At 48.1% G+C, this 27241-nt stretch overlaps 1 protein-coding gene across 2 annotated transcripts; it reads right to left on the minus strand.

Annotated features, from left to right (window-relative positions):
* Positions 1 to 765: 765 nt before the first annotated feature.
* On the minus strand, positions 766 to 26908 carry KIF5A (kinesin family member 5A). Of its 2 annotated transcripts, XM_021687287.1 has the most exons (28): positions 26768 to 26908; positions 14754 to 14841; positions 14570 to 14643; positions 14057 to 14161; positions 13766 to 13814; positions 13105 to 13160; positions 12775 to 12862; positions 12370 to 12494; positions 11763 to 11867; positions 11485 to 11633; positions 11233 to 11381; positions 10733 to 10908; positions 9730 to 9798; positions 9134 to 9340; positions 8678 to 8824; positions 7935 to 8123; positions 7450 to 7567; positions 7030 to 7094; positions 6799 to 6908; positions 6335 to 6436; positions 5746 to 5806; positions 5437 to 5508; positions 5175 to 5279; positions 2549 to 2765; positions 2138 to 2291; positions 1747 to 1829; positions 1310 to 1337; positions 766 to 844 (listed from the first exon to the last, which is right to left on the minus strand). In XM_021687287.1, exons 1-28 carry the CDS (start codon positions 26894 to 26896, stop codon positions 766 to 768), a joined length of 3099 nt encoding a protein of 1032 aa, XP_021542962.1. In that variant the 5' UTR covers positions 26897 to 26908. The 2 variants fall into 2 exon arrangements, with proteins under 2 accessions (XP_021542962.1, XP_044770723.1); XM_044914788.1 differs by lacking the exons at positions 14057 to 14161; positions 14570 to 14643; positions 14754 to 14841 and having other exon boundaries at positions 26768 to 26896.
* Positions 26909 to 27241: the final 333 nt, after the last annotated feature.

Raw genomic sequence — 27241 nt, forward strand, 5'->3', positions numbered from 1 at the left:
AGGCTCCTAGTGTCCAGTTCTGGGCCCTAAAGCAAGTGAGAAGCCTGGTGACACACAAGCTGGGAAGGTGCCCGAGCTGCTGGAAGAGAGGACCTGGGGACAGAGGTGGAACGAGGGGGCTAAGAGGGGGAACACAGCTATTTACTACCTCCACTGAGCAAGGTGGCAGGGGAGTGCTGATGCTGCAGTATTAGAGACAACAAGTCAGACCTCCTGGGGCATTTCCTAAAGCTTATTGGTGACCTACACAGATCGGAGATGTATGTGACACAGGTACAGGAATGAAGCCAACACCTCCTTTACTGGAGGTATCTTGGTTCAGAAAATACCTATCCATCCAGAATTCTTTTAGGGTGGAGGCAGACAGGGGGTTGAGATGATCTCTCAAGGTCTCCTAATATCGACTACATTCCGGGGGCAGGTTGTGGCTCTAGACGGACATCACCCCTGCTCACTCTTTTTGACATGTGGCAGTGACCCCTAGTGGCTGAAAGGCAGTACTGTGGTTACTACTTTGGCCAAAAAGAAAGCATCAGCGGGGGAGGGGAGGTCAGTGTCCGGAGCCTGGGGGCCGGGAGGGACGAATCCCCCAGGCAGGGAAGGCAGGAGCTGAGGGACGACTATATAGTAAAAGTTTTGAGATGATGAAAAAAAGCAGGAGAAACAAAGAGGCTGAGGGCCAGACAGGAGGCAACCGGAGGCTGGCCAGAGGAAGGAGCCTGAAGCTACCTGAAAGTGCAGGTATGCGGCAGTCCGTGAGGGAGATTAGCTGGCTGCCGTCTCTTGGTGGAGAGGGAAAAGCTTGGTCTGGTCCTCAGCCTCATAGCCGCAAGGCAGGTCACTCCTAGAAGAACAGACCCAGCATTGTCAGCTCCGAATAGAGGAAAACATCCCTGTCACTTTGCTCTCATAGCATCCCTGTGAGACAACAAAAGGCAGGGACTATTCGGGATTTACAGGAATACAAGGAAAACCAAGGCTGGAGAGATGGAGCTGACGCGCCCAAGGTCACAGAGTTCCCAAAGGAAGGAGAGAAAGCCAGGTCATCAGATGGCCATGGCACTCCCCCAGCCCCCATGACGGAGTGGGGAGAAGCCACAGGTGGGATTGGAGGAGGGGATGTGCTCTCTGTACCAAGAAGCAGGGGATGAGTGGATCCTTGGGACGACCCGGTGATGACGAGAATGGTTCTCATTTCCTCCTCCTTTCCCCGCAGGCTCCAGAGAACCTCTAAGTAGGGCACGAGGGAAATTTAACCATTTCTTCCAGTCCCACCCAGAGAACTCAAGAGCAATGGGGATGGGTGTACCTGTTGTCATTGATATCTGTGGCATTTCCTGAAGACATCATCATTGAGAACACAGGATTAGGAGAAGGAAAAAGGAGACGGGGTGTTAGAAGCCATCTCCCCAAACCCTCTCTCATCCTGACCCCTTAGAGAAAAAGGTAAGACTTTGGAGTATAGCTGCCACCTGGGTCTGTGGCTCTGTATTTGCAACTCCCCCAAAGTGCCTGATCATTTTGTTTGAGAAAGTTCTCCCTGACCCCTTCTAAAGGAAAGGAGAAAGGGGAAGGCAGGGGAGGGTGGGGACAAGCACGGCAATAGGAGGAATCCACTTCTAAGACTCCAAGATCCTGAAGGGATGGGCAGCGTTCAAGCTGTAGGCACAGGGTCACTTACTTTTCTTCTACTTTTCAACTTGCCCTGGGGATCCCAAAGGCTGGTCACCCATCTTTTTCACTCACCATTGTCCATGTTGGCCTTCTGGTAGGATGCCAGGGGCCCGCTGGAAGATGTGGCCCCGCTGCTGGTACAGGAGTTTGCAAAGCTGGATGGAGCAGAGAAGAGAGATGCCGCCTCTGGCACCCGCCCTCCGATATGCTGAGGACCCATAATCCCAGTGGGGATGGAGCCGTACACCCCTCCCGTCCCCAGAGAACAGAGGACAACAAACGGGGCCACAGGCTGAGAGGGCAGTGCCCACCTTCTAACCGTAGGTGTGAAGTTGAGAAAGGGTTTGAGATGAAGCTACTTAGGAAAGGAATTAAGTGTCAGCCAGCAGCTGACCCAACCTATGCCTTATAGAGAGCAGAGAGCCTTGGGTTGGGACCCCAGCCCACGCCCGGGGCCACTCACTACACGTCTGACGTGGAGCTGGGCGCAGCCTGCAGGTACAAGTTCTGGTAGTTCTGGAAGAGGTTGTTGGTGTAACTGATGCACTCAGGGCTCCGGGTGCCATAGGGGTTGGTGGGTGAAGATGCTGGGTAGTGGCCGGGCCGGACGGGTTTGGCTGTGGTAAAGCAAGGAAAATGACCGTGAGGAGGCCGTTTCCCTGCAGTTGCCCCGGTCCTGGAAGTCACGGAGCTGGAGCTAAACCGAGCTGCTCATAACTTCACTCACTTTTATACGTTTTGGGGGGATGGCAGTGGGGTGATCCTGGGGTGGAGGTAGGAGAAAAAGCAATCATCTAGTTGCTTGACACTTCGGAACGTGCTGATCTCCCCCGGAGGTAATGCACCTCGTCTGCTGCCACCCAGAACCACTCACCAATCTGAGCAGAATGGCCCCGCTTGCCAGAGGTCTTGTACCGAACGGCCTCCTTGATGCGGTCCACCTCCTGCTGGTACCGGCGCTTGTCCTTCATGGCTCCTTCCTTGGCCTCCTTCAGTGCACCCTCCAGGGCCTTAACTCTCTCAGCCGTAGCCCTAAGTCGTTTTTCCAATTTAGGAAGCTCACAACGCAGATCTGCATTGTCACGTACCAGCTGTGGGGTAAGCCCGAGGGAAGAGGCCAAGGCAAAGCCGGAGACCCAAGAGAGAGCCAGCGGTGGAGCGGTGGCGCGTGGGGGTGCGGGGCAGGGAGAGAGAATAAAGAAAAATCAAGTCAGGGTAGACGGAGACAGCTTTCCTCGAAAGGCCTCGTTCCCTTTACCTAACTGCTCTTCTGGCCTGTTTTTTCCTTCTCCCGGAGCAAACAGTGGTCAGGCATGAAAAAGTCACATCGTTTTCTGAGTAGCAAAACGTGCCAGGTCCACCGTAGCCCAGAACTCTTGGGACAGTGCCCTGTCCCAGTCTTTTCCTGGCCTTGATACCCACCCCCCAATACCTCACAGCTTGTGCCAGACCAACAGCCCCAGGGCAACCGTGGGGATGAGGCACCCCTCACCCAGAGATGGCTTTGTAGGCATGCACAGGGCGGGACAGCAAGAGCGCAGTGGCAGTCTGGAAGGTGGATATGGTTTTGAGGGCAGGTTAGGTGCAGTGGAGAGCAAGAGCAGAAGCTGAAACATGGGAGCCCCCCCTCACCCCCCACCCGCACACATTCACACAGCACCCCATAGGAAGGAAAGAAAATGTTTGAGGGCTCACAAACATTTGTGCTCATTACCTTCACATTCAAGGACTTCCTGGGCCGTCCCTCCCCCATTTAATTTAAGGTAGAGAGTGGTAGCAACCATAGGATTGCGTACAATAATGGGGGCGGGGTGGCTCCAGCCTGCAGGAGCCGGCCTTGGAAGATACCAGGTAAGCTGGTAGAGCAGGGAACCCAGGGAGAAAGGGCAGAGCTTGGAAATACATCTGTGCCCCTTCCACTTTGGACAATTTAAAGATTATAAACAATGGTTGGCTGTGACAAGAGTTCAGCTTAATTGAGACTAGGGCTGAAGGCCTGGCTATTTAAGAGTCTGTGAATTGAGAAGTTTCTACATCTCTCTCATTTCCCTTTCTAGTCTTGTGTCTGCTGAGGTAGGACATTGTGAGGAGGCCTCCGTCATCTAGGTGAGTTGTTTTTGGTCTTTGGGTCTTTGAGCAGAGAGAGGCAGCGGCTTCAGTGAGGAAAAAGGAAACAGCCTGTGGTTTCCCGACACATCCGACACTGTGGATAAGCCTGGAGGGCATGATGCTGAGTGTAATAAGCCAGCCACAAAAGGACAAATCCTGCAGGATTCCACTTATAGGAAGTACTTGCACAACCGTATGAATGCATTTAATACCACTGAACTTAAAGATTGTTCTGGTGGCAAATTTTATGTGTATTTTACCACAATAAAAATATTGGGAAAAAACAAGCAATACGGCATGCATTTGGAAGAGAAGGAAAGTGAACACAGAGAAAGGAACATAGGATGGCAGAACTGATTACAAATGTTTCTTCCCTGGACTTTCAACTTTTCCGGAATGTTGTTACATTGTTATACTGCTGTATAATAAGCAAAGGGGGAAAGATGATAGTACAGCCCTCTGTGGGCCCAAATAAAATAAATATACCCTGCAGCTTATCATTGGGCCACAGTTCTGGGATTTTTTTAAAAATTATATGTTAAAAAAAAAAAAAAAGACGTGCCAAGTATTTGCTAAATATGCTGGGCATTGCACTGAGAAATTTAAGCTCCGGTTTAGTGAGAATATGAGTCTAGATCAAATGTTCAGGTGGGTTTGAAAGAAAGGGAATAAAGTATAGATTAGGGTTTATTGCACGAATCAGTTAGAAGAGCCAGTTGACACACTGTGGCATGTCTTCAAGGCTCAGATATTTGGCGCTAGAGAGGGTGCTCCTGCTCTGTACACACCAAACATTTCCTGTCCTGACTCCTTTGGACTGCCCCTTCTAGCTCCCCACCCCATACCTTTGAAACCCAGTCATCCACCTAAGGAGCCGCAGCAGCAAGGAGGGGGACAGAGAGGCAGCAACTTAATACACAGGAGTTTCAACCAGGCCCACCCAGGGGCTGGTTGTGCCATCTGGAGGACATCCTTTAATTACCCTGCATGCCTGCCCCAGGCCTACGCAGATGGAGTTCTCTCAGTGAGAGGAAGCCCAACTTCCCTGGCTTCTCCTTGCCTCTGACCAGTATCCCTCCTGTGTAGTTAACAGCCCCGTGCCTCTGAAACCTCTACCAGTTTCAACCTCTCCCTCCAAATCCATAGGCCTGGGGGATTTCACTTTGAGCAGAGGCAGTTGGGAGCTTTGAGAAGGGAGAACAGGCATGGAACAAAGAACAGGGTAAAAGTGGAACCAAACATGGATAAAGAAGGGATTCATAGGAAGAGTAAAGGGAAAAGTAAGGAAAACATGCAAAAGCAGATTTCCTAAATCCAAGGGACCTTGGAGGATTTGGTACTCCTAGGCACCTAGCCTCAAGAGTTCTTTTCACCCTTTCCCCTACTCTTACCTGTTTGTGAACCTTTGTAAGCTGTTCCAGGTTGTTCTCAAGAAAGGAAATCTTCTGCTTTTGGGAGTGAATCCCCCCACTGTCCTCGGGCTCCATTTCTGCACTCTGATGAAAGACGGGGGGGAAAGATGTGGCTGTCCCAGGCCAAAAAGGTCTCACCCACACCAGGCCAAGCCATCTCCACTGGAGGCCACAGGGGTTAGAGAAACCTGCGGGCAGGGGACAGTACGGGGGCTGGGAAGATTCCAAGGATGGCACTCACTTTCTTGACTCGAGTCGTGACGTCTTGAACGAACAGCTTGCGAAGGTTGTGGAGGGTCTGGAGTTCCCGGGCCTGGAAAGAATGATGACACATTGTGGGTAGCCAAATACCAGGTCAGTATTTTCGCTCCAAAATTATAGGAAGCGTCAGTCTATCTGGGCAGGTGAATCACTCATCCTTTAGGAAAAGATGTGTTCTGATTATGCCACAGACTGACACTGTATAAGGAATGGGCTTATGGAGAAGTCAGGGGAAGACATGAAGCCCCCACCTCACCCTGTTAACTTGGCACAGAGGGAAACCACTCACAACTGTCTCCTCCAGACCCTTGAGGTCCTGCTTGGACTGTTCATGTCGCTCGTACAGAAATCTGGGGCGAGAAGGAAACACAAGAGTCCCTCAGGACTGTCCTTCCTCGCTCTCTCCTCCCTCTCCATTCCTTTGATCTAGACTTTATTATTACTTATTATACAAGTTTCTCATGTTTGCTATGCAGAAATTAGAAAAGAAAAAAAAAGTAAGATGAGTTTCATAAAAAGCCCATAATTCTACTGCTGATAGATCGAACCAACATAACATTCTGGTGTCAGTCTTCCCAGACTCTTACTTCTATGCAGGGATATCCCACAAAAATTGTATGGGATCATACCATTCATACTGTTTTGTAGCCTGCTTTTCACCCTTAACAGAACATCACAGACATCTTTCCAGGCCAGGGCAGCTAATATTCACTAGAGGTTATTTCTGAATGTCTCTGTCTCTCCTTTTTCTTTGGCCCTTCCCCACCACATCCTATGACTTGTCTGAGGCATCTGCTTCTTGCGGCCACCCTTTTCCCACCTGCACGGTTCCATGCCTTTGCGGGTGTGCGTGAGTAGTGGTCTGGGCCATCACTCACGTCAGCTCCTGGAGTTTGCTGCTCTTCTCGTGTTCTTCGTTCTTCAGCTTCTCGTAGTCAGCCTGAAGCTTCTCTAGCTCTAACTGCAGCTTCTGATTCAGGCTGCAGAGGGCGAGGAGGTGTTGGAGAGAACAAAACGGTTATTAATGAGGGGGGAAAGGGAAGACCAGTCCTGCAAACGTTCTCCTTCTGGTACAAGTGGGTCTGGTCAGGACTGATGGATGCGTCTACTTTCGAATTATTGGAGGCAGACGCAGGCCACGGTTTCCACGACAGAGTGAGAAGCCATGGGCTACCCAATCATAAGAGCTCAAGGAGAAGAACTAGTCCTCACTCCCGTGCCTCCTGGAGCTGGGCTACAAAGCTGTGGCATGGTCAGGGGGAGTGGCCCATGGAAGTGAACAAACCAGACCCCGGGCCAAGAGGGAGCCGTGGAGGCAGGAACCACCCAGGGGGACTCTTACTCTTTGAGCTCATCGATGGTCTTCTGCTTCTCGTTGATCTCATCCCGGAGCCGGGCCAGCTGCCGGTGATGGGCCTCCCTGTGACTCTCCATCTGCACCTCCACGGCCTTCTGCGAACAGCCCCACCCCACGCTCAAAGCCAGACTCCCAGGCACCAGCTGGGAGAGGGCCGGCGCGGCCGTGCTGGGCCCCGGCTATGCCCCGGCTGTGCCCCGCCCCTTCCCCACTCGCCTTTACGTCATCCGCATCCTGTGTGTCTGGCTCCTTGTCCTTCAGGGCCACTTCGTGCACAGTTTCTGAGGGAAAGAGGGAGGGGAGCGCGGCTTACATCGCACCTACCTCCTCCGGAAAGAACTTCACTTTTCGACCAGAGCTGCAAGTAGGGCAGGGGACATGGACCCAGTGTGGGCCCTCAGGAATATTCTTCTGGGTTAGGACAGTGCGATTTGATATGACAGGGAAAGAGATCCACGGAGGGTTCATGGCTTGTGTACAATAAGCTACAGGCCAAAGCTTCCACGATCTCAGTCTAATGCACGGGAGGAGCGTGCTGTTAGAAGGTCTATTTGATGTTTGTGGCTTTTCCTCCCCTCCCCCCTCCAGGATCTCAGATCCCAGGTCGTGTGGTTTAGAGGTTGAAAAAGGCCTCACCCTGGGCTTGCAGCTTGGCCAGCTCGTCGCTCAGGGAGTCATAGGACTCTTCCAGGTGCCGCTTCTTTAGTTCCACGCTCTGCATATATTCTGTAAGCGAGCGGATCTTGGCCTCGTGCTAATGGGGGAAGGGTTAGTGAGCGGAAGAAGAGGGATGGAGTCAAGGACACAGCTGGGCGACACTGACCTCTGCAGCTTTCCTCCCAGGCCCTCCCCATCTGCTGCGCCGGCCTGAAGACACAGGGCCAGAGGCCATTTCTTTGGAGACCCTTCCTTTAGACCCCATCAGCTCCGAGGGTGGTATCCACTCTGAACCTTCGCTTCCCTGGCCTGGACCCTCCCCAGCTAGCCCAGGCTCTTCTGTCCTGGACTGTGGTTGACCCTAGGCCCTTGACATGATGGCAGGTGCCGGGAGTCTTATCCCATAGCCGCAGAATCGTCCTCCTTCCCACGGCACGCCAAGACTCTCAGGGCCTGGCGCTCACCTGGGAGATGAGCAGCTGGCAGGATGAGAGCTCCCGCCCCGTCACCTCCATCTTGCGATGACACTCAACCTGCAGGTTCTCTAGCTGCCGGCAGCGCTTGACCACAGACTTGACTTCTGACTTGATTTTGCTGATATAGAGTCGGGCCACCGTGAACTCCTCCTCGATGGCCCCGCTGATCTCCACTGGCTGCGGGTGGGAGAGGGCAGGAAGAGGTGCTTCTCGGCTGCAGGGAAGCTTTCCCATTCCCGTGCATTCTGCCCGTCCCCACTTACACCCGCACACACACAGACTTGGGTGGCACATGTATCTTCCAAATAACTTTTAGCTGCTATCACCTGGCATTTCACACTAAATCCTTCTTCCTGCACTTAAAGATCCAATTCCGACAGTTGCCCTCTTCCATCTTATAAGGCAATGTGATTTGGAGTCACACTGATCTGCTTGATCAGCCTGATGGTCTCTGCTACGGATTTGCGTATCTCGTTCCCAGCTCTGTGCCTCACCTCTAATGCCAGCTACATGCACATCTCCATGGCCTCTTATTCGGTACCCTCCAGAAGGTGTATTTACAGCTGAGGCTATGCAAATTCTACTTGTTTTCCCGGGTCTAGTTTAAAGGCATATTTCCTGGCTCTTTGGCCCACCTTCCTCAGTATCCCTGAGGGCCTGGGTGGTGCCCCCCCCGCCTCTCCCACCAGTGCCCAGAGCAAGAATGACCTGCTGCCCCCAGCCCCACTCACCAGCTTAATCTCCCCGTTGCCCACGATGACACTGAACTCACTCAGGTCCTTCATCAGCCCATTCAGCACCTCCGCAATTCGCTTCCGCTGGTGTCCACTGACCTCTTGTAGCCGCTGCAACTCAGACTCCAGAGCCAGCATGGTGGCCTGGGGACAGCCCCTCACGTCATCCCGCTGCCATCTGCCCACCCCCCCTGCCTAGCCCGCGCAGAGCCTCTGCCTTATATATGACCCCGAGGGCTGCTACAGAGAGAACACAGGCCCTGCCCAAGGGTCTGGGAGAGATAGGGGTCAGGAGGGCGAAGGGTGATGACAGGGCGGGAGAGGGTCCCCTGGCACACTGCACAGCAGGGCAAAGGTACGAGTGTGATGCGGCCCCCCGGGCACAGAGGTCCCTTGGGACGTGGAGGATGTTCTGGAGGCCAGGGGGTTCCTGAACCCCAGTCAGCCACTCACCACCTTCTGAGACAGCTCATCCACCAGAAGCTGGTTCTGCTGGCTCTTCTCTTCCACTTCCTGGGACTTCTGGTCGTAGTTCACGGCCAGCTCCTCCAAGGCCTGCAGCACCTCCTTCACCTCCTCCTTAGCAGCATCGTTCTCTGACTGCAGGTGGCTCAGCTCCCGCTGGACCTTCTCGTTGTCTCCTCGAGTGGATACCAGCAGCTTGGAGGAAGAGGCAAGGCACATGAGGGGGTCTGCTGCCAGTGACCGCCTCTATGGCCCCCTGGTCTGGGGAAGCCGAGAACACTGCCCCAGATGGGGCCTCTCTGGCACCCTAAGCCTGGAGGGCAGAGCTCCAGGAGAGGGGCAAGGTCAAAGCAAGAGTCAAGAGGAAGTGGGCTGTAGGTTTCACAGAAGGAAGAAGCACCCAGACTCCAAATCTGTGTTTTACACAAAGCCCCACTTAAGTCCCCAGACTTCGATAGTTTTGGGGGGGTGACCAAGCCCGACGCAGAAGACTAAGCCCTTCTTCTATCTGGTTGTAAAAGGTCTTTTATGCCTTTTAGGGAACACACCGCTCTCCTCTCATGTCTTGTCCTCCTTCCCATTACCTCTTCCTGGTCCAGCATCTGCTGCTTAAGCTTCTCTATGAGCTGGCTCTGCTGGTTGATCTCATCGTCCTGTTGGAGGCAAGGGGGAAAGATGGAGTGAAGGGAAGCTCCATCCAGTCTGGACTTATGGGGGTGGGGGCAGAGGTAGGATCCTGACAAAAATCCAGACAGTTCAGGCTTTGAGTTAGAAACCCCATATCCTAAAAAGAAGCTTTGCCCTCAGTCTCTTGCCTCACTCCTGCCCTCACTTTCAAATTCCTTTCTCCCTGGAAGGTGGTATAACCTTGACAATACACAGCAAAAGCCTTTAGGTTAAAGTGCATGTCCTCTAACCTAGAAATCCCACTTTAGTGCTCCATTCTAATCAAATCTTTCAAAAGCAAAGTCTTGGGCCTCAGAGGCAAAGACAGTGCTTTCAGAATTACTTACAAGAGCAAGAACAAGCTACTAAAAACAAAGAAGACTAGAAGCCCTAGAAGACTAGAAGTAACAAACAAATGGTTCAATACATTTTGACAAATGGACTGTTAGGCAGCCATTTAAAAAATACTTTTGTAAGGAATTGTTAACAAAGTAGGAAACTGCCCCTTATGCAATGCAGAATGAAGAAATCAGATGCAAAATTACGTATACAGTGTATCTCAACTGCTTGTTCTATGTATGGAGAAAAGCAGGATGTTAATAGTAGTATTTATGAATGGTGGGATGATGGATGACTTACATTTTCTTCAATATGTTCTTATTTATCTTCTAAATTTCTTAATGATATATTTTTTATTAAGTTTAATTTTAATTCCAGTAGAGTTAACATACAGTGTTTTACTAGTTTCAGGTGTATGATATTGTGATCCAACAATTCTAAACGTTACTCAGTGCTATCTTCCACATGTTCAATAATGAGCATTTGTCCCTTTAAAAAAAAAAAAAAGGCAGTACAAGCGAATTCCTTAATCCCTCACTTCTCATCCCACCGGCCTCCCCTCTGTGCCCTGGGTGTCCTCACCTTGTCATCGAGCTGCTTATAGAGGCGGCGGATCTCCTCCTCGTATTTCTGCCGCTCCTCAGGTGCGATGCGCACCACAATGGATGAGTTGTCATTCACAGGGGTCTCCTCACAGAGCTCAGCTCCCAGGGCTGCATCGTCCCCAGCCAGGCGCTCCGTCTCAGGCACATTCTCTCCTGGCCAAGAGGCAGAACAAGGTGAGGGATGGGAGAAGAGAGAGCTGCATCCAGGAGTCCTTCCTCCCTCACTCCTCAACGCCAAGACCTCCGGGCAGGTCTCCATCTCTGTTGCCAAGTGCATGTTCAACCTTTTCTGGGGGATGGGATAAGGGCGGTCAGCCCCCTCTCCACTTCCCTCACACCACTCGACTGCACCCCTCCAGAAACGCAGCCCTCCTGGGAGGTTGGCCTGCCCTGAAGCCCTGCCCCAGACAGGGCCCCACTGGTCCCCTCAGCCTCCTCCTCCAGCCGCCTCTCACACCCAGTGGAACCCTCTCTAACCATTGCGCCACCGGCTGAGCTCAGCCTCTAGCTTGGTGATCGTCTCCTTCTGAGCCTTTGTCTTCTCCTTCTCCTTCTCATATTTCTTCTTCCACTGCTCAGCAGTCAACTCCAGATTCACTGAGGCAGTGTTCTTTATGGTCTTTGCCCTGGTGAGGAGAACAAGGAGATGGGACCTCCATGAAGGCTTGCGTGACACGGAGGGGAGAGAGCAACAGGGGCTGGCCCAGGAGTAGGGACCCTGCCACTGACCGCTGCCCGAACATCAGGGTGGACTTGGTCTCTGCGTCGTTGTAGCTGGATGGTGAGCAGCAGATGAACATAGTTGTCCGGCAGTTTCCTCCCAGAGAGTCCTGGAGAATCCGTGTCATTTTGCTGTCACGATATGGAACGTAGCTTTTCTGGGGGAGGAGGGAGACCACAAATCAGAAAAATATTCAACAAGGGAATCAGAAAGGAGAGTGGTGCTGACTAGGGGTCGCGCACCCCATGCACCGGGCATGATGGGACGGGGTCTAAGGGACACTCACTGTGCCCTCAGCCAGCGCAGAGATCACGTTCCCAAGGGCTGACAGTGACTTGTTGATATTCTTTGCCTCATCCAGCACGGCTCCCTCTGCTCCGGTCTTGCTGACCTACCAGAGCATTAAGGGATGAGTGAGTGTGTCATGAGAGCTGCAGGGGGAAAGAGGGCTCTCATGGCCTCTTCTCTACTTAGGGGGATTCAGTCCAAGGAGGGGAGGGGACCGGGGAAGAGAACAGACAAGGCCCTTCCTCTGTTACCCTAAGCCCTGTTGACAAAAGCCACCCCCTCCCGCCCCCGTATTATACTATCCCATTTATATGAAATGTCCAGAAAAGGCAAATCCACAGAGACAAAAAGTAGATTAGTGGTTGCCAGGGGCTAGGGGAGGGGGAAATAAGGAGGGACTGCTAACAGGTGATGAAAATGTTCTAGAATTAGTAGTGATGGGTGCACAACCTTCCAAGTATCCTAAAACCCATGGAACTGTATCTTTCAAAATGGTGAACTTTGTGGTATGTGAATTATATCTCAATCAAAGAGCTATGTTGATTTAAAAAAGTCCCCCCCCCCCAGACCTCCTTCCCTACCCACCCCACCCCCAGGTGCCCAACCTTTTCGCTCCCTGCCAGGTCCACTAGATACAGCTTCCCACTGAGCTTCTGCTCGGTCTCCATGTTCTCCTGCTTGATGTTGATGAGGAAGATGCTGTGGCTTCGAGAGCTGTGTTCGTTCATGTCTGCAGGACAAAGGGAAAGGCGGTCCCTATACTGACACCTACGGAGCCGAGGCCCTCAGCCCCCAGCCTCCACTGACCGCTGGCGGACCCGGGGAGAAAGGGCACCTGCCAGGACTAGCCCCGACACTGCATCTCCCAGGCAGCTGGGTCGCACACCCGAGAGGAGCCTCTTCTTCTGGAGGACACAGTCTGCCCTTGCTCACTTCCAGTCCCTCAGCCCCAGAGGACGCAGACAAGCAGCAGACTCCCAGACTCAAGAGCCCCTTAGATCCCCACTCACTGGTGACAGCCACATGACGATTTGATTTCCCCTCGTCAATCACATCTAAAATCTCCTCTGGGCTGGACACAAAGCGTTCGGTACAACCCTGCAGGGGGCGAATGGACAGTGACCCATAAACGTCGATCTGCAGATTTTATTACCTGCACACTGACCAGACAACTTTTCAAAACTGTCTATCCAAGCCCTCAGACTCTCCCCGGCCCCTTGGCACATCTCATTCCTCCAAGACATCTGCCCTCCAATTTCTGGGTCTCTGGTCTTCCCTCCTGCCACACCTCAAATCTCAATGAGGTGACCCCCACCCAGGTGCCCCGTCCCCACTCTCACCTTGACAAATGGCACCCGATTCTTGTCCTCATGCACAGACAGATTTGTCTTGGTCACTGAATCAAGACAATGCAGGGTAAGCAAGGCTAGTACCTCCACCCCCAACTCGCATCCTGTAGCCCACTGAGACAGTAGTCTCTTCTATGTGAAAAAAGGAGAGGGGCACCTGGGTGGCCCAGTCAGTTAAGAGTCCGCCTCAGGACATGATCTCACAGTCGTGAAATTGAGCCCCGCGTCGGGCTCGGCACTCAGTGCAGAGTCTGCTTCTCCCTCACCCCCTGCTCCTTCCACCCCCCCCACCACCATTCATGCGTTCTCTCTCTCAAGTAAATATATAAATTGAAAAAATTTTCTTAAAAATGAAAAAGGAGAAAGACTTCCCCATGAAGCTTAAACTTCCAGCACACACTGAAAGCCAGTTTCTCCTCCTCCAGGATTCTAGCCTCAAGGTTCCAACTGGCCTCAGGCTGTTACTATATAGGCCTGGATCTTGAAGCTCATCTTCTGACCCTTTTCGCTTTGGGGAATTTTGGTGAATGGGGGCAAGGGACATGGGTATGAGTGTGTGTGTCCTCTGCATCTCTTGCCAAAAGCAATGTGAGCTTTCTTTTCCTTGCCCTCCTCACACCCCCACTGCCCAATGGGGTTAAACATCACTCACCATCCAGAAGGTCACGAATTTTGTCCAAGTAAATCTCAAAGTAAGAAACCTGGTCAGGGAGAAAGTGAAGAGGGCCTGTCTTAAATCTGACCCAGGGATCTCAAGTGAATGTGACCTGCTCAAATGGTAGTAGTAGGAGAGAAAGAGCAGAAGAGAATATCTTGGCAGAGAAGAACTGTGGTAACCAGAGCAGGAAAATAAGTTGGGGTGCCCAGGTCCTCAGTGGGCTCATACTAGCTCTTCCCCTCCCAGGCCCCATCTGAGGATGCCCAGCTGTCATGCCGTGATCACCTTGATGTGGAACTCAAGGTTCTCATCCATGGAGTAGATGTGGTTGAAGATGTCTCGGGCAATTCGAGGAATGATTCCCATCAGTTGGGGGTCATGCAGCTTTCCCTGGGGAGGAAACGTATTCCAGAATGAGGCTGGGACTCAGAAAGAATGAGACAACTCAAGAGGTATGCAGGTGAACACAAAGGTCATAGTGGATAAGAAGACCATCTTGAGGTTGGAGGCAGTCACTGCCATGTCTACCTCTTACTGGAACGATGAGAGAATTGAGTGGCCTTTTGGACTATTAATGCAGCTGCTTTTCCAGATCAAAAGAAGAAAACTGGAGTAGTGGAAAGGATAGAAAACTGTAGCAGGCTGGAGGGATTTCACTAAAGTTCCACTACACTCCTGCCCCTCAGTTCATCCTCCAGACCAAGCAAGCTTGATTCTTAGATCTTGCCCCACTGAGATTCCTTGGCCTCTCATTTACACTCCCAGCTTCTCACCCCTCATGGAAGTCAGAACCCTCACCTCCATGGTATGTGTTTTCCCTGAGGATGTCTGTCCATAAGCAAAAATGGTGCCATTGTAGCCAGCAAGGACATCTGGAAGAGACAGCAGAGAAAGAGCACTGGTGGAAAGAAGTGGGATAAGGAATGGGGAACCTGAAAACATACATTCTAAAAATACATCTTACAAAGATAATACAGATTACCTTTGACAATCTGCATGGCACACGCATGATAAACTTGCTCCTGAGTCGTGTTTGGGGGGAACACACGGTCAAAGACATATGGCTTCCCCTAGAATGGGAATAAAACATGGCAGACATTGGCAGTCAGGATGTGAGGGAGAAGAAATGCCACAGCTCCCTTCCATTAGCCTGAGAAGGCACCTGGTTTTTCAGCCATCTGCATCCACGGATGATCTGGGGGGATGAGGGGAACTAGAGAAGGAGGAGCAAAAGTTAGTACTGACACCAGGAGCTGTTCCCATGCGCTAGGGAGTGCCAATGAGAAGTGTCACAGCGTGAGATTGTGTGAGGGGATCTCAGCCTTGGTGTGATGATTTAGCATTCCACCACTCCAGCCCCCTCCCTGGGAAACCGAGCGGGAAAAGACAGTAGGGCCACAGGCCATGGGGAGTACAAAACAATTCATTAACATTAAAAATCTAGGGATGCCTGGGTGGCTCAGTTGGTGAAGCGTCTGCCTTCCGTTCAGGTCATGATCCCAGGGTCCTGGGATGGAGCCCCACATCAGGCTCCTTGCTCAAGCGGGGAGCCTGCTTCTCCCTCTGCCTGCCGTTCCCCCTGCTTGTGCTCTTGCTCTCTCCCTCTCTCTGACAAATAAATAAATAAAATCTTTAAACACATTAAAAATCTACCTCTAGGTTTAAAAATAACTTCCTCAATAGATCCATATGTCCTGATATGGAAGGATCTTGCACTAAGTGAAAGATGCCAAGTTAGGGACATATGTTTAGTATATTCCCCAATACGTAAATGAAATATACATATACCAAGCTGCTGAGCTGTTCTACAAACATTAACACAAGCTCTCTCTGTGAAAGAAATATATGAAATCAGAAACATGGGTTTCCTTTTAAGGAATCAACTTTAAGTAAAGAGAAACTGAAACAAATCACTGACCTACAAGTATTTTGTTTCATTTAGGTTATATGTTACAAATCATGTGCGCTGATGAGATGTTAAAGATACAAAATATTTACAACCTGGGGAGCCAAACAAAGAATATATTCACTATCTAATCATACTAAAGGGAAGATGTCTGGTAAGATTAAATGAGACTATGCTTGTTCTCCATCACAAGTGACAAATTTCTCAGTCGTGTTTTCCTGCCATTCAGTATAAAGAGCCTATGACTTAGGGGCGCCTGGGTGGCTCAGTTGGTTAAGCGAATGCCTTCGTCTCAGGTCATGATCCTGGAGTCCCCAGATCGAGTCCTACATTGGGCTCCCTGCTCGGCAGGGAGTCTGCTTCTCCCTCTGACCCTCCCCCTCTCATGCTCTCTCTCTCTCTCATTCTCTCTAATAAATAAATAAAATCTTTAAAAAAAAAAAAAAGAGCCTATGACTTAGTTGTCACATTGTTTTACTGCAGAGCCCATCTTTATCCATCTGAAATGTAAAGCTCTAAATCTATGGTCACCAGAGTTGGGGAGACATGTTTTAACTAATTAAGGAAAGTCATAAAACTTTTATTGGCCAGAACTGGAGATAGTGGCTCTAGGAATATTCACAATATTCCATCTATACATAGAATTTTTTTCTAGAGGAATTATACAAAAATGTTAACAGTGGTTACTTTGAGGAGAGACAAGTCTTTTATTTTACATTTTGTATCCTGGATTACTTACATACATATTTTTTAAAGTTTTATTTTATTTTATTTTTTTAGTAATCTCTACACCCAATGTGGGGCTCGAACTCACAGCCCCGAAATCAAGAGTTGCATGCTCTTCCAACTAAGCCAGTCAGGTGCTCCTGGATTGTTTATATATATATATTTTAAAGATTTTATTCATTTATTTATTTGAAAGAGAGAGAGAGCGCACATGAGAGGGGGGAGGGTTAGAGGGAGAAGCAGACTCCCTGCTGAGCAGGGAGCCCAATGCAGAACTCGATCCCGGGACTCCAGGATCATGACCTGAGCCGAAGGCAGTCACTTAAGCAACTGAGCCACCCGAGCGCCCCTGGATTGTTTATATTTTTAAACCACGTACAAGTATTATATTTAAAAAATTTTTTACTTCTTAATGTCACAGAGAGTGGGACAGTAGTGTATTATTTTGCTTCTTTCTTTTTACTTCTTTGCATAAAGGAAAAATAATAAATAGATTTTTTAATATTTAAAAGATTTGAAAAGTCTGGCTTATGGGAAAAAAAAATCTACCTGAAATATTTATCTGATCTCTCTTTGGCAAAAGCCTCTGAAGCCCCCAAACCAGAATCCACAAAGAGAAATAGGCTGTGAAGATGCTCTCTACAATGAAGGGAGTGCTGTAAACTGATCGAGCCTTTCTGGAGGACAATTCTATTAAATATTTAAATGTCCATACTGTTTGTACTCTATATTGGGGATTCCAGTGCTAGGAATTCATTTTACAACACTTACTTAAGCACTTAAAGATTTATGTAGAAGGATGTTCAGTGCAGCAGTTTGTATTAAAGTAAAACCAGAAACAATTCAAACATCTGTCAATAAGATGTTGATTATGATACCTCCATATTCTACTCCCATTAAAATGAGTGAGGTTGGGCGCCTGGGTGGCTCAGTTGGTTAAGCGACTGCCTTCGGCTCAGGTCATGATCCTGGAGTCCCTGGATCGAGTCCCGCATCGGGCTCCCTGCTCAGCAGGGAGCCTGCTTCTCCCTCTGGCCCTCCCCCCTCTCATGTACTCTCTCTCTCTCATTCTCGCTCTCTCAAATAAATAAATAAATCTTTAAAAAAATAAAAATAAAAAAAAAATAAAATGAGTGAGGTTGGTTTACATATATTGACATGTTCAAGCTCAATTGAGTGAAAAAATAAAAACAGTGTGTGTAATGTGATTATATATATATTTTTTAAGATTTTATTTATTTATTTGACAGGTAGAGAAAGAGCACAAGTAGGCAGAGAGGCAGGCAGAGGGAGAGGGAGAAGCAGGCTCCCCGCTGAACAGGGAGCCTGATGTGGGGCTCGATCCCAGGACCCTGGGATCATGACCTGAGCCAAAAGCAGCCGCTTAACCAACTGAGCCACCCAGGTGCCCCGTAATTATATATTTTTTAAAGCATATGTACAGAACAGCCTTAGAAAAAAGACATGGAAGACCACATGCAGACCTACTAATGGTGGTTATCACCAGAGAGCAGAGTAACAGGCTTGCAACATTTTTTGTGTGTGATATTTAAATGTTTTACAGTGAAAACATACTGCTTTTAAATTAAAAATGTAAAATATTATAGGTGATGTTATAGAAAAATATGTAATCACAAGACAAGGTATACACAAAATACTGTTAATCAAAAACCAGTATGCAAAAAATAAATACATAAAATAGTATGCAGTGTAAAAAACAAATAAAAAGTATGTAAAGGATGATTCCATTTCTGTAAAAAAAAAAATGTGTATGTATAGATGTACACCTTGCTTAGAAAAACATGGTAAGGGGTACCTGGGTGGCTCAGTCTGTTAAGCGTCTGACTTCAGCTCAGGTCATGATCTCAGGGTCCTCAAGCCCCATGTGTTGAGCCCCATGTGTTGGGTTCTGCGCTCAGCAGGGAATCTGCTTGTCCCTCTCCCTCTGCCCCTCCCTCTGCTCATGCTCTCTCTGTCTCTCTCAAATAAATAAATAAAATCTTTAACAAAAAAACATGTTAATAGTGGTTATCCTTGGACAGTGGAATTTTAGGAGCTTCTCTTCTTTTTTTTAGATTGAAAACTTTTCTAAAATTAAGGGCACCTGGCTGGTTTAGTTGGAAGAGCATGCAACTCTTGATCTCGGGGTCATGAGTTTAAGCCCTACACTGGGTGTAGAGATTACTTAAATAAATAAATAAACATAAAGAAAAGAAACTTCTCTAAAATGAAAATGCATACTTTTTAAAAAAGAAAATTTTAAGTTTTTCAAAGATATTAATATTCTTATTATATAAAGAACTCTCATAAATTAGTAACAAAAAAGATAAACCTCAAGAGAAAAAAATGGACAAGATCTAGGTACTCAACAGAAAAATAAATACAAATTCAAACTAAAACAGTAATGTCGTTACTCACTTATCGAATTGAAAGACACAAACTTAATTGGAATACCCAATGTAGATAAGGGTTCAAGGAGATATACTTTCCTTGAAATAAGCACCTTCATCCTTTTCTAGTAGGACAGTAAGTCCATACAACTTTTATGGGGGCAATTCAGAAATACATAATCAAAAGTCATGAATTGCACATATCCAATGACTCAGATGTTCTACTTCTAAGAATTTATACCATGAAAATATTTTTGGCAAATATTTAGTTACAAGAACGTTTATTATCGCACTGTCTTATAATAACAAGAAATTGAAAACAACTGAAAAGAATAATATTTAGGGGACTGGTTAACATAAGGAATTGATTAAATAATGGCGTGTGTATATTTTTATTCTTTGTTGCTGTTTAAAATGATGTCATAATAGAGGTGCCTGGTGGCTCAGTCGGTTACATGTCTAACTCTTGATTTCAGCTCAGGTCTCAATCTCAGGGTCATGAGATCAAGCCCTGCACTGGGCTCCAAGTAGGCGTGGAGCCTACTTAAAATAAAATAAATAAATAAAATAAAATAAAATAAAATAAAATGATGTCATAATAGAACATCAATAAATCTCAAAAGTGTGTTAGTAAAAGAACTCAAACACAAGGGAGCACATACTGTATTATTCCCTTTGTATGAAATTCAAGAAAGGACAAAATTTAGCTAGTGATAGAAGTCACAATAGTGGATGCCTGGGAGCGATACTGATAGGCAGGGGCAAGAAGGAGCTTTCAGGGGTGATAGAAATACTCTAGATTTCTATCTGGGTAGTGGTTACATGGGTGTCAAAATATGTTATAAAATTCATCAAACCATTTGCATAAGATTTGTGCACTCAGTGTATGTAAACTATACCTCAATAAGTGCTCTCATAAAATATAACATCATAAAATGATGTTATAATGGCTCTTAAAAATGGCTGGTTGATGCACAACTTCATTATTAATAAGAGAAATGCACATTAAAACTATGAAATACCATTTTAATCTATCAAAGTGGACAAAATAAAATATTTTGACAATGCACTGCATTGGAGAGGGCACATACAGACCAGGGGCAACTCTATGAGAGGCAGTTTGGAACCAGTTCTTAAATTTTTAAGTGCATATACTTTAGGACCTTAACTTCTAAAAATGTATCCTATAGACATATGCAGTATTTATATATATACAGGTCATTCAATTGTTTGTAATAGCAACTTATTAGGATAATCCTAAAAGTCCATTAATAGGGACCTGGTTAAATAAATTATGGCATAACTCTACAACAAACTATACAGTTGTTAAACAGAATGAGATATGGGGTTCCTGGGTGGCTCAGTCATTAAGCATCTGCCTTCAGCTCAGGTCATGATCCCAGGGTCCTGGGATCGAGCCCCGCATCAGGCTCCCTGCTCAGCGGGAAGCCTGCTTCTCCCTCTCCCACTCCCCCTGCTTGTGTTCCCTCTCTCGCTGTGTCTCTCTCTGTCAAATAAATAAATAAATAAATCTTTAAAAAAAAATAGAATGAGATATATCTTTATGTGCTGATAAGGAAGAATCTCCTAGACTCATTGTTAAGTTAAAAAAAAAAAAAAAAAGCTGGAGCGCCTGGGTGGCTCAGTCAGTTGAGCGTCTGCCTTCAGCTCAGGTCGTGATCCCAGGGTCCTCCTGCTCCACATCGGGCTCCCTGCTCAGCGGGGAGTCTGCTTCTCCTTCTGACCCTCCCCGCCTCATGCTCTGTCTCTCTCTCTCTCTCACGCTCTCAAATAAATAAATAAAATCTTAAAAAAAAAAAAAAGCAAGGTACAGAATAGTATGCATACTATGCTACCATTCTTCTTAAAAAAAAAAGTATATGCCAGGCACCTGGCTGGCTCAATCAGTAGAGCTTGCAACTCTTGATTTTGGGATTGTGAGTTCAAGCCCACATTGGGTATAGAGATTGCTTAAAACAAATAAAAAAAATTTTTTTAAAGTATATGCGCATATATATGTAATTGCTTATAAATGTATAGTATGCTTTTAGAAAGACCCATAAGAAACTGGTAAAAAGGTTGCCTTCTGAAAGGGGAACTGGGTGGCTAGAAAAGAAAGGTAGGAAAGAGGTTTACTTTTCATTGTATACATTTTTATATCATTTGAATTTTGTCACATGTGCATGTTAAGATTTATGTAAAAATGAAACATTTTTAAAAATACATAAAATTATGTAAAATATTTAGTAATGGTAAAGTAGTCATGGTATTATGTTAGTGAAAGAGCTGAGTTACAAAACAATATATAGTTTATGATACACTTTTATTAAAATTAACATATGTGTATATGCAGCAAAAACTCACTGGAAACAAATACATTAAATTGTTAACAGTGTTTTTCTTGGGGTGGTGGGATTTTGAGTGATTTTTAGTTTCTTGTATATGCTTCTCTTTGTTTTTGATTTTGTCAACAATTAAAACATTTTAATGTTGTAATCAGACTATGTTTAATATTATTTTTTAAAAATCTACTTTTTTTTTAAAGGTTTGAGTGAGTTTATGGGGTACTCATAGGGCTTTGTGAATTTTCATCCTTTTTATCTGAATGGTTCATATTACACTTCATTATAAAGAATAATATCCTTATTACACAAAATAAAATTCTCCCTTTCAGAATCCCACAGCCCAGGGCTCCGTTCTCCCTAAACCCACCCAAGCCTCCTTGTTGTCTCTTGCTTACATGTCCCATCCCCAAGGGCCCCAGTCTGTCACCAGAAGAAAACAGCTTTAAAGTAGCATTAATGCCTGTCCTCCTCAGTGGTAATATCTTTCTTTTTTAATTTAATTTAATTAATTTATCTTTTGTTGAAACTTGATTCTTGAATTGTAATCTAACTCAGTGTTGCTCCTATCCTTGGCCAAGAAACAGAAACAAACAAAACATGTCTATCTCAGCTCAATGACTCTAGCCTCTTCTCCACCAATGTCTATCTATGCTTCTTGAAGCCAGGAATGCAGCCAAAGGGGATTAAATAGAACTCTCAAGCCAACTTTGCCCCTCCCTTCTTCCCTTCTGGGAACATGGGCACCAACACATTCTCTGCCTTTCCCTCTGTCTCCCTCCTCCTCTCTCTCTCTCTCTCTCACAAACATTCCCAATTATAGGATTCCAGAGAAGGCTGTGGATGCATTAAAATGGAGGGCGCTCTCCAAGTGCTGAAGGCAATTGCTACCTGAGGAACCCCTTTCCTGCAGCCTGCGCTGGGAAGAAGAAAGAGACCAGAGAGAGTATAAGGGTGGTGTTCTCAGTACTGTGAAGATAAAAGATATCCAAGAACTAAAAATGGGTTCACTTGGTAAACTCGTGAGCATGGAAAGCCACAGACACATTATAATTTCAGAGGTTCTTGAAAGGTCTGCTACCACTTCCCTACTCTAGACTAGGCCCTTAAATCCCAAGTCTAGTTCATTATTTTATCTTAAGATTTTTATTTCTGTTAAATTGTAAATTTCTTTGTAATTTTCCATTGATTATACTCAAGATGAATTTGTTTGTCAGATCTTTTGATGAGAATAACTAGACCAGTGGTTTTCTACTTTTTTCTGCCTCTAGACTACTCACATGGGAAACATCACCATTATTTATTTATTTCTCATGACACACAATTACTTTGAGTCGGACTGTCGTATGCTGTGGGAGGTTTCTTACCAGAATCTGAGTGTGTATAGTTTGCAAAAGCTACTGATTTTTTTTTTTTAAAGCCGTTTCTGATGCCCCCTCTCAGGTATCTGCCCAGACCACTTTACAGACTGGATCACCATGTAGACCAAGAGTTTCTTGAAGGCAGGGATTCTCTGTAAATCCCCAACATCAAGCACAGTCCTTGGCCCACAGGATGTCCTTCATAAATATTTGTCAAAACACAGATATTGATGGAGGAAGAGAGCAAGAAGATATTAGAGACCTGGATGTTGGGATGAAACAACTAGTAAGAAGGGGAAAGGTTAACTACTTCCCAGTGTGTCAAAGTCTAGCTTGTGGGGACACAGCATATATAAAAAAAATAATAACATCTAACTCTTATCAGGAGTTTATTATGTGCCTGCACTGTTCTAAGCAATGTATATGCATTACCTCATTTAATGCTCACAGCAATCCTAGAAGGTACTATTATTATTCCATTTTATAAATGTGGAGACTGAGGTTCAGAGAGGTAAAGTAGCTTGCCCACAGACACACAGCTGAGAAACGGTAGCACATGGTCTCAAACCCAAGCAATCTGAATCCAGACCGATAGTGCCATAGTCATCCAAGAACTGAAGCCCTGCATCACTCCCTTTTTCCAACCTCAACCCCATCTTCAGAAGTATGAGATTCTCCCACCTATCCTCTCCCAGGAACCCCCTCACCATGCCAGTGTCGGAGACTGGGAGAATAGTTTCATTAGCAACACTCAGGGAGATGCTCCACCTTTGAGGAACACCCCCTGAGATCCACTCCCCGCCCCCCGCCACAGCAATCTAAGCACCCCTCACAGCCTTCTCCAGAGAGCTCCCTTTCAGAATCCCACAGCCCAGGGCTCCGTTCTCCCTAAACCCACCCAAGCCTCCTTGTTGTCTCTTGCTTACATGTCCCATCCCCAAGGGCCCCAGTCTGTCACCATGCTGAGCTCTCGCCCACTGAACTCAAACGGGTGTTTTGTGTCTCCCAGCACCTTTCGGTAGTTTTCCATTATGTGAACTGACTAAAGCTAATGAGAGGGCCTAAGATCAGGGGTCCCAAGATGACCAACCTTTTCCACCCTTAGTAAAGCACTTGGTAGAGGCTGAACTTCTGAGCACCAGGCCTGATTTCCATGGTGACACCCCTGGGGATTGTTGCCATGGTAATGCTGGAGAGACACTGGCCACGGTGAACATTACCTCCCCTCTCCATTTTCTTTTATGAGACTCCCCCAAAGCGAAAGGGAGACCTGCTCCCCCTCTTCAGATATCAAAGGAATCCTGGGCCACCCTAAACAATATTGACTCTGATTCAGTAATCCTGCAGATCCCAACCTAGCGTTTCCAAATGAGGTACTGGATAGTCCTGGATTTTTGCTGCTTAAGAACCTGCTAACCAACTAGGAGATCTGAGGGAGAAAGAATATGATGGACACTTGAATGAATGAGGGAGAGGAATAGGGACAGAGGAGCAGAATGTATGGGTCTTCCCTCACTGTCATCCCTCCCACGTCTGGTATAGAGGCAGCGGCCCAGACGGCAGGCACCGGGACACTCTGCCCACCGAAACCAGGGCCGAGGGACACTTAAATGCATCCAGTGAAAAAGTCACACTGGATTCTGAGTGACATAAAGAGCAAAACAAGGTACACAGCCCACAGACAGTGACCCAGACACCCTTCTACTATGACTCAGGCCATTAACTTTGGCTAAGCCCCATCCTCCAGATTCCTGGGAGAAGTCAGGGGCATGGGGGAGGGATGAGGCTGAAAGAGCTGTCTTTCCAGCTTATTCTCCTACCCTCTGCCGGGCAGAAAAAGCCCACGAGCATCTGAGACTCTGGAGCCCTGAGGTAGCCTCAGTGCCGCAGAGGCAGAGAGGAGAGCCACCAGAGAAAGGAGCAGGGGCTGGGTTTGGAGAGACTATTGTCTCCCCCTTCCCTCTTCCCTCACCTTCCTGAAGCAGCTTCCTCCACTAATTCCTCAGATGCTGGGCCCCAAAGGGAGTGAGAGGAGGAAAGAGGAGAGGGGGTAGGAGATTTCCTTCTCTTGGTGGGACCCTTGAGGGTTGCCTCCAAATCCCTTCTCCTAGAGCCCTCCTCCTTCCAAATGAGCAATGAACAGTCAGGCTGGGAAGGCCAGCTCCAAGGACGCTGCCTGAGACAAAATGGCCCCCCATAAGCATCTATCTCAGCTGGAGAGATTGACAGGAAGGGCTGGGGCAAAGGAAGATACACAGTGAGACAAAGGTGTAGCCCTGCAAATATCAGGCAAAATAGGCAAGGGAAGACCAGCTGTGGAACTAAGATAGAATCTGAATTGGCAGGGGGCCCTGGGCCTCTCTGCCTCTCTCCCCCTTCTACAGTGTCTTTCCTGTTTTGCGAATTCAACAGATCAATACCACCACTCCTTCTCCCAACATCACCCCATGCCACATGCCCGCCACACTAGGATGGCCCGAGAACCTAAAGGAGTTTGTTCAGACTTACCTGAAAGAACTAAACCAAGGAAGCTAGGCTTCAAAGTAGAAGCCTTTTGTGGATATGCACCCCTATGACCACCTCCCTCCTATTTCTCAGCCTTCATGTCTCAGGGAAACCTCAAGCTCCAACTCTCACAGCTAATGCCTGTTGTCCAGACTACTTGGAGTGGAGCCCCCAGGACCGATTATTTTAGCCTGGCCACACTGACCAGACTGTAAGGCCTAAGGTCCTTGAGGCCAAGAGAGACAGGGGCCCTCTCGATATGGTGAACATACACATATGTAAGCACACACACAAGGCAGAAGCACCCATTTGAGTTCAGTGGGTGAGAGCTCAGCATGGTGACAGACTGGGGCCCCTGGGGACGGGACATGTAAGCAGGCTCTTCCTAAGGCATGTTTACTCAAAGTCCCATTCTCACTGATTCAGAGGGCCCACGCTCCTTCCCCATCTTTCCTTCATTCGTTTAATAAGCATGCCTTGGGCCAAGCACTGTGGACCAAAGATATATAAACAGTGTCCCTGACCTTGAGGACAGCTGTCATATGTGCCCCTCCCTTCTCAGATTGGCTACAGTTTCCTGGCCCAGGACCCCTCAAGCCCTACAGGACTTGATCCCAGATCCTTTCACCCCATAGCCTAACACTCCCTACCAACCTGGTAAAGGAGGGGTGGGTGAAGAATTCCCTAGGAATTCCCTTTGGGCCATGACAAATAAAGGTCGAGAAGAGAAATCTGCAGAGGCAGTGTGATATAGAGGAAAAGCCATGAGCTTTGGAGTTGGAGATTTAGGTTCAGATCCATGAATTAACAGGGTGACCTTGAGAAAGTCATTCAAATTCTTTGGGCCTCAATTTCCTCATCTGTAAAATGGAAATATTGGTACCTACTTCAGAGTGTTGTTTTGAGGATTAAACAATACATGCTGAGTAACAAACCCGTAGTAAATATTAGTTCTCCTTCTTAATAAGATCTCCTCCATGGGTAGAGCTGTCATGATGAGGTAGAAACAGCTTGCTACTTTTTACTGGATCATCAAGAGAAAGGATGAATAAGCAAGTACTTATTAAGACCTCAGGATCTGGTTATTTTTATTTGTTAGTGGGAACTGGGGTGTCTGAAATCCTCTTCCTACTGTACCTGGGAGGGAAAGACAGACATTCCCTTAGGACCCCAGAGCCCCCTTCCCAAACTGGGTGTGGCATCAATGTATTTCTTTCTCAGAAAACCCTTCATCAGACCTGTGCCCTCCGCCCAAGTCTAGGCTGTAACTACTTCAGGGGCTGATGGAGGGCTGGGTCTTAGAGCCCACTCTCATTCATACCTCCACCCGCAGAGACCCTGGACTGCCCACCTCCCATCTAGCCCATCCACTAGTCTACCCCCTCCCTTCCTGGGAGGTGGGGGTAGAGATCTGAGCCAATAACAAAGGGAAGATACGCTTTTCCTAGGGGAGAGGCAAAACATCAGAAAAACACGGGACTGGCTCTAAGGGGTGGGGACGCTGCAGCGAGCAGCAAAGGGGAGATGGGTCCCCTGACTGCGAGGAAGTAGCCCCCTCCCACTCTGCGGAGACCTGGCTGCCCGCTTGGCCAGGCCACACCCAGCCATCCTGATGCAGGGGAGGGGAGGGGCTGCGGCGGGGAGGATGGAGGCTGAGCGACGGGGAGGGGGCGCAGAGTGACAGCCCGGGGCGAAGACTCGGCGGGGGCGGGGGAGATCCATCTTGCGGACCCCTACCCGAAATTCCCTCCCGGGGCGACACTCACCCCAATAACGACGCTGTCGTCCCCTTGGAAAATGGGGATGAACTTGTCTCCCCGCAGAATCTCTGCCTGGTTCAGGGGCCGGAATCGGCAGAGCACCTTGATGCTACATTCGTTGTTGGTCTCCGCCATGGTGGTCGCCGGCGACGGGCACTTCTCGGGCTGCAGGGGCGGTGTGCGCTCCAGAGGAGGGGTGCTCAGCTGGGGCCGAGGCGGAGGACAGGTGCTCGGTCTCTGGAGCCGAGAAAGCAGGTGGGGCGCCCGGGCGAAGGCTGGAGAGCAGGGCCGGGGCGCGCGTGCTCGCTCCTGCGGCACGGGGATGCGGGCGACCTGGGCGTCTGGTCCTCTCCCGGCGCTCTGCCTCTCCGCCCCTCGCGCTGCAGCGCCGCGCTGCGGGCCTGGGCGGGGCGGCGGCCGCCGGGTGGGCGGGGCTTCCTTCGCGGGGGGCCTCCGGCTGGGCGTCCACGCGAGGGGGCA

The sequence above is a fragment of the Neomonachus schauinslandi genome, chromosome 5, assembly GCF_002201575.2.
Source record: "Neomonachus schauinslandi chromosome 5, ASM220157v2, whole genome shotgun sequence".
NCBI lineage: Eukaryota > Metazoa > Chordata > Mammalia > Carnivora > Phocidae > Neomonachus > Neomonachus schauinslandi.

Excerpts from the sequence above, each read along its gene's own strand:
- KIF5A (XM_021687287.1), bottom strand. The coding sequence starts at position 26,896 with ATGGCGGAGACCAACAACGAATGTAGCATCAAGGTGCTCTGCCGATTC. Across the intron at positions 13,161-13,765 it reads AATTCGTGACCTTCTGGATG|TGACCAAGACAAATCTGTCT; the intron begins GTGAGTGATGTT and ends GTCTTGATTCAG. Across the intron at positions 11,382-11,484 it reads ACCCTGATGTTCGGGCAGCG|GGCAAAGACCATAAAGAACA; the intron begins GTCAGTGGCAGG and ends TCTCCTCACCAG.